Source organism: Carcharhinus amblyrhynchos, chromosome 22 (genome assembly GCF_965287045.1).
Source record: "Carcharhinus amblyrhynchos chromosome 22, sCarAmb.v2.hapA, whole genome shotgun sequence".
NCBI classification, from domain to species: Eukaryota; Metazoa; Chordata; class Chondrichthyes; order Carcharhiniformes; family Carcharhinidae; genus Carcharhinus; species Carcharhinus amblyrhynchos.
This window is the reverse complement of record NC_137345.1, coordinates 27,633,699-27,645,704: the sequence shown is the minus strand read 5'-3', so window position 1 is coordinate 27,645,704 and position 12,006 is coordinate 27,633,699. Positions and strand designations below refer to the sequence as shown.

Here is a 12,006-nt window from a genome sequence, read left to right as displayed (position 1 = left end):
AATGATGATTCCAGATCACAAAGGAAAGGTTTCATGAATTTACCATAAATAATTGGAAAACTACTTCATGTTTGCCTTGCTTTCTCTGTCTCTGTCTGCCTGACTGTGTCTCTTCATGATTTTACATTGAATTCACCTACTTTCTTCACTGTCATTAAACTATTAATTTTGCAATCCTTCAAAGTGATTAGTTAAGATGATGCATAGTTTCTTGTTCACTTGGATCCCTTGCTGCCATATTATAAGCTGGCACTTTCAGCAACTTGCCACGTAAAAATTTTTTTACAACCTAAAACATGCAAAGGAAAATCTGACTAATGCAGGCAGTATTTGATTCTTTGCCATGGAAAATTTTGACCTGTCGAATTGGCTCTTACTTATTGATCTCTGTGTACCACATGCTTAAATGCAGCTTGCTGCTTTTTTGTACATGGTAATATCCCATGTATTGTAATGTATGATATCCCAATGTTAAACATTCACTGCTGAATAGTGAAATGGTTTCCCAAAGCTGACCCATCAATTGAGATTTTATCCTCCATCTTGTTTCACCAGGGAATGCAAGTGGCATGTTGCACAATCTCATGAAATAGTGTTGTTCCTGTCTCAGATATAACATTGTCCTCTTTCCTCAGGAGGTTTAAGACTTTAGCTTGTGTTGGTCATGAGCAGCTAAGAAAATTTTGTTTTAAATACAAAATTGTCACGAGTAAAACCAATCAGAAATTTGGGTACAACTACCAGAGAATGATTAACTATGTAGAACCCACCACCACATGAAATAATTAAATCATTCATTACATGAATAACATGTGTAGCTTTCCCCTTAAATTATCTTGTACAAGGGAGGGAGAGAAGAATGGAAGGGTATACTGGTGTGAGACAAAGAAAGATAGGAAGCAGGTATTGTCATAAATTCCCAGGTACAATGTTCTGGAGACTGCTGTAGAGCTTAATGTTTGGACCAACCATTGTTGTATCTAAAGGGCATTTTTTTTTTGTTGACTATTTTTACAGCTGTTTTCAAGGGTTAATGTCGATTAAACTCTAAACTGCAACAATATTTACTAGTGCCCTAATGGCCTTTCAGTGTTCTATTTCAAAAAACTATCTAACGTAAGTGTGAAAGGTCTTGAGGTTTCTAGAAAAGTTCCATGTAGAGCTATGGTGTGATTTCAGGGCAAAACACATTTACCACTTCTATTGTTCTCTTGATATTGCCACAGAATTGGATGGATCATCTTGGTTGGAGAATTTCTGTAGGAAATGTTGCTGTTTGTTCATGACATTCTGTAGTCTCTTAGACTGTATTGTTAACTGTTTGTGTTCTTTAAGTGATTAAAACTACTATAAACCCCAAATAAAGAAGGGATCAATTCTGTTCTCCTGAATTCAGTTTCCATAATGTAATCTTTAGTTGTGGCAACATAGTTGAATTTGCCATTTAGTATCTGACGTGGGTGGCACAGTAGCACAGTGGTTAGCACTGCTGATTCACAGGTCCAGGGACCTGGGTTCAATTCCTGGCTTGGGTCAATGTCTGTGTGGAGTTTGCACATTTTCCTCGTGTCTGCGTGGGTTTCCTCTGGGTGCTCCGCTTTCCTCCCACAGTCCAAAGATGTGCAGGTTAGGTTGATTGGCCATGCTAAAATTGCCCCTTGGTGTCCTGAGATGCATAGGTTAGAGGGATTAGCGAGTGAATATGTGGGGGTAGTGCCTGGGTGGGATTGTGGTTGGTACAGACTTGATGTGCCAAATGCCTCTTTCTGTGCTGTAGGGTTTCTATGATTTTTCTGTTAACAATGCCCCCTCCATTTGATTTGTGGTGGATTACTGTACAGAGTTCAAGGAGATTGTAGACAAATATTTGCAATTAAATTAGTACTTACATTGCAACAGTACTTCTATGTATTCAGGATTTCTAGTTATTCAGCAAAGATTTGAACAGAATCAAAACTTCTCACTCAGGTGGGGGTGAGGGGAAAACATAAAGCTGTCTGTGTAAAATCAGACTTGGGGATGTAAATAGAGGATTTATCAGGAATCTGTTCTGATGACTTGTTTAAAGTCATAGAACATGAAAATCTAATTGGAAGCTTGTTCCCCCCGAGTGAAAAGACATGTGCATCTGAGGGGCTCAGTATTATACCAGTAATAAATAAGCATTCCTTGAAATCTACCAGTTATAATTTTAGCATCTGTCATCAAAGAAAATAGCTTTCTAGCTACACAAGCCTCGTATAAGATGCAAGTTTTGTAGCAGTGTTGTAACTACTCCTTCCTTGAGTCTTAAGTGGGGTGGCCATTGGAGTTGGACTGGAAAAGATAGAGGTTATTGTCCACTTTGTCTACAGATTCAATGCTAATATATTCTGAATCTTCCTGATAGCTTTTCAAAAATTTATTTTAATTCAAAACCAATGAATATTGGCTTTTGAACAATAAGTTGTATCAAACAATTGCCCCTGCTGCTTTGCCACACTTAACCATTCCATCATCCTATTCTGTCTTTCCCCACCCCTGAAGCCAGTCCAGAGAGAAAAACTGAGTTTTATTATAGATTACTTGCAAGGTGTGAATTAGGAGATTGTACAATAAAATATTAAAAGGCAGATGGTGAGCCACCAGCAGCAGAAGTATAAAATCTTTGGTGTATTTACACTGAAGATATTTCTGGAAAAATCTGTATATCATGAAACATTCATGAAATATTTGTAATAACTAAAGAAACTTGTATTTGTACTGCCATTTTAATTCTTTAAACTGGTTGTCACTTACATGGGTTATGAACTAAAAACATGAAACTATTGATGCAGGGCCCTTTTGCAAAAGAATGTTGCGAAGTATAGTATGGCATGAGGATCAGTCTGCATGATGATATGGGAACATCGATTTAGGATATGTGCTGGAAACAAATGAAGAATGGGATTGATTCCCCCCCCCCTCCCCGCAACAAAAAGTCATTAGGATATTGTATTCACTGATTTCTTGAATAATCATCTTTGGCAATCACAATATTTAAAGGTTACAGAGAAAAGCAGAAAGATGGGATTTGAGCAGACATTTCAATGTATGAAAGTAATATTGATAGACGCAGTAGGCTAAATGGATTCTTTTGTTGAAACTTCTATGATTAATGATATTGTTCTGCTCCACAAAGTCTCTGTTACTCAACATACTGATGTCAAAAATGAAAATATTGATATGGGCACAATTGCATGGCATAAAACACAACCTATTAGCCAGAATTAGTAAGAAAAGTTAACAAGTTGGTATTAAACTGTCTAATTTTTTTAATTTCTTGAATGTTTGCATATCTTTTGGAGCAAAATATTTAAATGTTAAGACTAGTACGTAGTTAACAGTTCGCATACTTGTGCGCGTGACGAACTAGTTAGAGGACTTGTATTCTATTTGAGTACTGCCTGTAACAAGCTGGTTCTGTTTTCTGGTGTCCTCCTTTCACAGTGTGGTACCTTTTTGGAAAATGTGCGTTCTTCACGGGTGCTTAATTGATTCATTTCAAATGTGATTGAAGATGAAAGAAGAAAGTCACAGTACCCTTTTTCCTAAGTTAAATACTCTTTTATCCTAGGTTCTGTTGGTCAGCAGCAGTCGATACCCAGACAGATGGATTGTGCCAGGCGGTGGCATGGAGCCTGATGAGGAACCGAGTGTGGCAGCTGTCCGAGAAGTCTGTGAAGAAGTATGTACAGAGCATTCATTTGTTCTGTGTTCTTAATCTTCACTGTCAACTAAGTTTTTTAAAAAAACTGCTTCATTATTAATCAGACTTCTGTTGGAGATAGTTAACTTGAACCATTCAGCTGGTTTCTTCCTTCAATGTGTATCTGTTTAATTAATGTGGCTTTGTGTAAACCTTGCTGCAGTGTAACCATTTCCAATCTTGCTACCTTTGGTTGATAGTTGCATGAAACTTATTTCTAGATGCAGCTAGTGTCAAAAACATATAATTCTTAATTGCAACTTTTTTTTGTAAATCACAAAGTTAACTTCATAAAGTACCCAGGCTGGAGAATTGCAAGAATAGTTATAACCTGTGTAATACCCTTGCCTCCATTTATCACGGGTGGTCCTGATGGTTAATTTTGCTTTGTTAAAGCCTCAACTGTTGTAGTAATTCTTGTATATCAACAATTTGTCATGTTTATTCATCTGTGTTTTTCACATTGGCATCTGCATTCTTAAACAAATGCTCCAAATGTTGGCATTCAAATTGTAACCCAAAAGTCACAACAGTCATTTGGAAAAGTATCATCTTGTCAAAGTCCTGCTGGTTCGTTGGATTTCTACTGCTCAAGTATGTGCTATGCATGCTAGTATGACTAGCTTGTACATCAGCTGAGTTAGACTAAGCGCAAACCTAGTGGGGTTATTGGTTTCAGGCGAGAAATTGAATTTGCTCCAGACCTTCCTCCACAGTTTTTATCCCAAGTACTGAGACCAATAGTAAGTCATTGCAGCAAGAGGTCTTATGAAAATAACTTGATTGTTTATATCAGTGTTTTAAGTTCAATTCTACTCCAGTTGTGGGTGTTGTCACAGATTTTTCTCAGCCTTTCTCCATAGTTAGATTCCCTCAGGTGCAGTCTGGCTTGGGCTAAGGTTACACTCTTGAATGTTTCTGTACCTATGCTGAAGATGAGCTTGCTGGGTAACCATGGAAACAAATGTACAAGGTATCTCTTTGTGTCAGTACATGTGCAACTCACCAACAAACACTCTGGTGGAATGAACCTTCCATAGCTATTTGAGTATGGTATGTCCTGTCAGGCTGCCTGTATAGGAGTGTTAAACTTCACTAGCTAATTCTTCCATTTACTAAGTTTCTGGCAAGTTTGGATAATTGTTTGGAAAGCGAGGAATTACAATGGTTGGATTTTGAAGCAAAAGATGCATTCTAGAAACCAAGTAAGAAGCCTCACAATACCAGGTTAAAGTCCAACAGGTTTCTTTTGTAGCAAACGCCACTAGCTTTTGGAGTGCTGCTCCTTCGTCAGGTGAGTGGGGAGTTCTGTGAGAACTTCTTACTGTGTTTAGCCCAGTCCAAAGCCGGCATCTCCACTTCTAGAAACCAATATAGGCATGCTAATACTGTTGCTTGCTTTGAAGTAACTATCTAGTTGGACTATCTGTTAAGTTTCTAGTTGAATTTTCTCAAGTGTGTGTAAAAATCTGCTCTGTGTAAATGCTTATGAAATCCAAAAGGTTGTATTCAGGTGCGGAAGATAATAGAGAAGGCAAATGGAACGCTGGCTTTTGTTTCAAAGGGGCTGGAGCATGACAGTAGAGTTGTTGCTGCAGCTATACAAGATACTAGTGAGGCCACATTTAGAATACTGTGTACAATATTGGTACCGTTATTTAAGAACAGATATATTATCACTGGAGGCAGTACTGAGGAGGTTTACTCAGATGATACCAGATATGGAGGGACTGCCATATGAGGAAAGATTAAGTGGATTGGGTGTGTACCCCTTGGAATTCAGAAGAATAAGAGGTTATAGAGGTTTATGGCACGGAACCAGGCTCTTTGGCCCAACTTGTCCATGCTGCCCCTTTTTTAAAAACCTCTAAGCTAATCCCAATTACCTGCATTTAGCCCATATCCCTCGATACCCATCTGATTGAAACACCTGATTGAAACATAAGATTCATAGGGGGTTAGACAAGGCAAGTGTTGGGATGATGTTTCCACTCGTGGGAGAATGTAGGACCAGAGGGCATAGTCGCAGAATAAAGGGGCGCTCATTTAAGATGGATTTGAGGAAGAATCTTTGGAATTTTTTACCCCAGGAAGCTGTGGCAGCTGAGTCCTTGAATATAAGTGGACTTGGTGAGTGTTTGATTAAGCATTAAATGGCAGAGCAGACTTGAAGGGCTCTGTCTACTCCTGTTATTTTTTGTGATCTTAAGAGCTTAAATCAGGTGACGAGGTGAATCCTTTGGGCAAAGTTGGCATTTTTGTGAGGGACTTGTGGCCCATGTTCTACATGGGAAATTTTTTTGTAAGTATAAATTGTGAATGGTCTCTGCATTCTGTTATCTGTTTAGCGCCTCTAGATCTTGCTGTAAACCATTTCTATATATCTGTTTGTTCGTAGCAAAGATATTTTCTCAGGTGTCACATTTGGTAGAAAATCTAATAGCACATTCAGAAATTTTACCAAGTGTGTTTCTGTGATAGCTGCTTCATTAAGCCTTTCCCCTCCTTAAGTACTAGGCCGTAAGTGGATTTGGAGATGTGGACTTCCATTGGATTGTCCATGATTATGTGGGAAGGAGCTTCAGTGGTTCCTCACTGCATTCTACAATATGGCTTACCAGGGAATTCTTCCATTCTTTACCACCTGCCATTGGGCACGTTGGAAGGACTTAGAAAATGATCATCAACCTTTTTAGCCATGTCTTGCACACACTTCTCATGGCCATCGAACCCTGAAGTGGCACTTCTGACCTAGAGATAGAGACACTACTCCCTGCATCACAAGACATCCTTGTCTCCTTAAGACAAAACATGTTTAAATGTTACCCAAGGTTTAAGAGAGTTGGAATTTTCATACTATCTGGAAAGATCCTGAGCGGATGCTTTGTAGAGAAAAATCTATCATTCTTTCACAACTATGCGCTGAACAAGATGATGACAGATAAACTTTTTTTTGTTTATCTCTTCATTACGATTAATGTTGATTTACATTTGCTAAATTAGCACCAGTATTTATGGCCCAAATACTTCAACTGAAAAATAATAGCTTGCTCTTTGGTATTGATATAATTTTGGGTCCTTGCATGATTCTAGACTTAGAAAAGCAGCAATAGTATCATTAAAGTTGTGGAATCTTGAGATATTTCTCTTTCACTTTAAGATGGCCATATTTTCTTGACAGTTTTTTCCATATAGAACCGTGTTAATATCTGGAGGCAATTAATTTCAGGACTCCCTGGCAATTCTTTCGAAGCAAAAAGAGCAAAACATTAAAAAATGCCAATTCACTGGAGATTGCTCTGTTCTTGATTATAATAGATGACCTGAAAGACAATCCGAAGATACAGTGCTTAAAGACTCTCTCTGCAGATTGCATCAACATTTCTGCTGTGTGTACAGGAAGCCAGTGAAATTTAAGGCATTATTGGAGGAGTCATGCTCGTGAAGACTGCACTTTACCAAGGAAGCAATTGGCCACTTCTGCAAAAATACTCCCATGAAGATTGAAGGATCTTGTTAGTCACGGTGAAGCTAATGACAGGCCCTAGCTTCTGTGATCCTGGTTCTTGACAGTAACCAGGATCAGCAGGATCCTGGACCAGGATCTTCTCACCAACTGGTTGGTGACTCTGACCAACTTTTATAGAATCATAGAAAGCATTCTTTCTCGTTGTATTGTGGCTTGGTATGGCTCCTGCTCTGCACAAGACCACAAGAAACGACAAGATCATGAATGTAGCCTAATCCATCACGTAAACTGGCCTGCATCCATTGACTGTCTACATTTCCTGCTGCCTGGGCGAAGCAGCCAGCATAACTAAGGACCCTGCGCATCCTGGGGTCCTTAATTATGCTGGCTTCGCCAAGGCAGCATCTCTCTTCCACCTTTTTCCTTTGGGAAAAACTTACAAAAGTCTGAGGTCACGTATCAACCGACTCGAGAACAGCTTCTTCCACGCTGCTGTCAGACTTTTGAATGGACTTACCTTGCATTAAGTTGATCTTTCTCTACACCCTAGCAATTGTAACATTATGTAACACTACGTTCTGCACTGTCTCGTTTCCTTTGCTATGAATGGTATGTTTTGTCTATATAGCACACAACAAACAATACTTTTCACTATATATTAATACATGTGACAATAAATCAAAATCATTAACCAAGGTGCTGTGAGGATCTGCATTCAACAGTAATTGATTCCTGAGGACATCCACTTCATTAAATATACCATGCTTCTTGTATAGCAGAGATGGGATCATCAATTTCCACAGGCTTGCTCTTGATTAGCACTTTGACTACCTCACTTCAGTCTAAAGATGTGCAAATTAAGTGGATTGGCCGTGCTAAATTGCTCCATAGTGTCCCAAATGTTTAGTTTAGATTGATTAACCATGGCAAATGTGTGGGATTACAGGGGTAGAGCATAAAGCACTAAATGGGCAAGTTTTAATGCCAAAACAGCCCTGCCGAATATGAGATTAGTACCAACGCTGAAACTTTGGGTTCGAAACTGAATTCCATAGTTCAGTTAACTTCTTTCTACCTGATTTGCTCAGAAGAATGTTCAAAGAATTCTGACTTGGTAAAGAACTCTTCATCTAAGCCATCTGAGTTCATCCCTAAAGATGAACATCAGTCCTAATCCAATGTCTGTTCTGTTAATATTCCTTTATCCCCTTCCTGCCACCATCACCAGACCGCGTCTTAAGTGTTGATATGGTCTGCTTCAGTTACTAACTGTAACAATACATTCCATAGCTTCAAAACCATCGCATAAAAAAAAAGTTTGTCTCCTTTGTCATAAATTTCTTGTAATTGCCCTCATTTTCGACCTCATTCTGTACCCTTGAACTGCTGGAAATAATCTCTTTCCGTCTGTAGCGGCACTCAACTCCAGACCTTAATACAGTTTGATCTAAACATGGACAAAAGGACTGAATTCCAGAGGTGAGAGTGACTGCCCTTGACGTTCTTCTCCAGCACCCCTCTTCCAATGTCCAGCTGGGTGGGCTGATCTTGCTTGGTTCCATTCCTATCTATCCAGTCAGAGCTGAAAAATCATCTCTTTTTCTTCTTGCTCCCATGTCACTTTCTCTGGAATATCCTAAGGATCTATTGGTAACTTCCAGTAAGACAGTTACTCATTGCCTTTCATTGATTCCTGGTCCAGCTGCATGTCAATTTTAAAAGTTCTCATCTTTCAAATCCCTTCAGGGCCCCACTCTTCATCTCTGCAGGCTCCTACTGCCCTCTAATATCTTTGCACTCCTTGAAATTTGTTCTCCTGTGCATCCTGATTGCTCTACAGTTGATGACTGCTCCACCAGCTGTCAAAGCCCTTAACTCTGAAATTTCTCTTCTAAATCTGTCCATCTCTTCCTTTCTCTCATTTCAACATGTTCTTTAAAACTTGCCTTTCAAAAGAACTTGTCCTCTCAAATCCTCATTTTGGCTCATGTCAATTTTGTTTAATCACTCTTGTCAAGTGTTTTATGATGTTAAAAGCACCATATATTTAGTTGTACTTGTATTCAAATATTCTTCCATCTCACACCTGTAAACTTTTTGTCAAAAAGCCTAAATTTGATGACTGAATATCACAAACATTTTAACTACAGAAAAGTTGTAATGTATATCATGATACAACTATGGTATAGCTCACAAGCAATTACTTGTTTAGGAAGGGTCAAGATCCATATCTTGGATTGCATAAAGCTGATGAGATGAATCAACAAGAGTTGATTAGCTGCCACCAAACCTGTGCTTTTAAAAGTCTATTAAAAGAGGAGAGCAAAATAAGGAATTCCATTTTTGAGGTTCAACAAGAATGAATTGGAGCAGGAGATGGTTGTGAATCCAGATGCATGTTGGAAACCAACTGGAGGTTGCCATACTTAAGAGTGGGAAGGGAACATTAATAAGATCAGAGAATCAGCAGTCCTGATAGCATTTTGATAAAATAGAGATAATGGGGGTGGGGGAAGATAAGTGTGAGAATGATTCCTAATTAAACAATAGGTGCTTTAAAATTTTTCCAGTTAATGGATCATTTTCAATAAACTTCACTGTTGCAGTTAAACTGTTGATGGGGAAAAGTGTTTGATTGCTTTAACGAAAAAGGAAATTTTGTTGGGGGGGGGGCGTGGTGTATTTAGAAGGCAGCGACTTTGGAACTTTTGAGACCAGGAGACAGCTGCAAATTCAGGACAAGTGATGACAGCAGCAGAATTTTAAATGTGATGGCTTTGGTTTGCAGTTGGGGTTTTTAAAGTAACAGGATTTTCACTGTTGCACCAATTCTTGTGTAAAATGGATGCTTAATAGACACCTACCAGTTGACCCTCTGAAAATATTGGCCTTTTGCAGCATTGACAGAATCTAGGGCACTAAAGTTGAGGATAATCACTGCCAAGAAAATAAAATTTAGCCATGTGGATGAATAGATTTGTTTTTGGGCTTGTTTATGAGAGAGATTCTGAGGTACGTTCAATTTTGGTTGTTAACAAAATGATGAAAAGCACAGCAGTGTTTAAGAGGCTAAATATCTCAGCAGTTTGCCTCTGCAGCCAAGCAGATACCAGAACATAAACTGGTTTAGGCCAGTTCAGATTATGTGCAGCTTGATTGTCAGTGCAACGCATGTGATTCATTGGTGTAAAAGAATGTTGCTTGCAGCAAATGTAGAAAATTAAGATACTGTATTCCAAATCTTTAAAATTTGCACTCATGGTTTGGTTTGTGTTTTTCTACAATTATTTAACCTATTCACAAGCACCTACTAGAAAATTATTTGCCAATAATCTAATTGGGGTGACCTGGTACGACTTATCTTTTAAGATCCCTGAAATTGTGCACATGTTTTGCAAATGTAAAGCCAATGGAATAATGAACGTACAGAATGAGTTATTGTAAGAAGAGGTTTTTGACCTTGGCCACCCTCTGCTGCCTATCAGATGTTTGTGAATTGAAGCTCTAAGTACTGCCCTTGTATACTGGATCAGAGAGAGCTGCTTTATAAACAGGGAAGGCTGATGGGTTCACAGAGCTCTGTACAGCTACTGATATGGCAATATTGTAATTGGATGGGAAAAAATGTAGATACAAGAAAAAATATGAAAAACAACGATTATGCTACCCAAAGCTTTTTGATGGATATCTTTTGCTGTATGGCAACCAAAGTAGACTATCAGAGGATAGATGATATGCCAGTAACTGAGACTGTATCGCCGGTCCCGTGCTTCTGGAGCCAACTATAATATAATTGGCCATTTTACAAACTAAAAGAATTATATCTGCCACATCTATTCCATGTAATGCTAAACAAGCTTTGTGTTGTGTTTGCGCACTTGTTCACTGATCCCACAGGGCCCTGGTTAGCCATGAACATAATGCTTATGGTGCAAAGAAGCACTGAATAAACATGAACACATTGCAAAATTATGCACAAATTTATAATATGATGGCCATCAATTGATCTTTTTGTGACATTCCATGAACTTGGTGTTCGATGGTCAAAAGCAAAGAAATGTTAAGTGTGTGCATAAAGACTATTTGTCTTTACGCCCATTTTGAGCAAGTGGTCAGCTAGAGCATGCCCTCCATGCTGGAAGTCCTGGATGAACCTGTATGAAGTGTCAGAGCAGCCTTCTTGAAGGTCACCCCATGGAAAGCAACTGGCCAAAATGGGGTACCCAGGCGAGCACTTAGATCCTGTGCAGATCAGCTGCGGGAGTATTCGCAGACTTCTTCAACCTCTCTTTACAACAATCTGAGGTCCTATCTGCTTCAGGAAGACGACCATCATCCTGGTACCAAAGAAAAATCAAGCAGCATGCCTTACTGACTATCAGCCGGTGGCTCTGACATTCATCATTATGAAGTGCTTCGAAAGGATAGTTATGGCACGAATCAGTTCCAGCCTCCTGAATTACCTGAATCCACTGCAGTTTGTCTATCATGGCAATAAGTCCACAGCTGATGCCATCTCTCTGGTCCTGCATTCAACCATGGATTACCTAGATAACAAGGTCACCTACGTCAGACTCCTATTTATTGACTACAGCTCAGCGTTCAACACCATTATTCCCACAAAACTAATCTGTAATCTCCATGGCCTGGGCCTTGGCACCTCCCTTTGTGACTGGATCCTGAACTTCCTAACTCTCAGACCACAGTCAGTAAAGATCGGCAACAACACCACCTCCACTATCATCCTCAACATTGGTGACCCACAAGGCTGTATTCTCAGCTCCCTATTCCTTATACACCTGTGTGGCCA

At 39.2% G+C, this 12,006-nt stretch overlaps 1 protein-coding gene across 1 annotated transcript in view; it reads left to right on the top strand.

Moving 5' to 3' along the window:
* Nucleotides 1-12,006, top strand: part of LOC145357021 (diphosphoinositol polyphosphate phosphohydrolase 1) — a 72,490-nt gene that overhangs the window by 37,763 nt on the left and 22,721 nt on the right. The window contains exon 2 of the mRNA XM_080210066.1: nt 3,596-3,706. Within this exon, the coding sequence (XP_080066192.1) occupies nt 3,596-3,706 (111 nt within the window). The remainder of the gene's footprint in view (nt 1-3,595; nt 3,707-12,006) is intronic.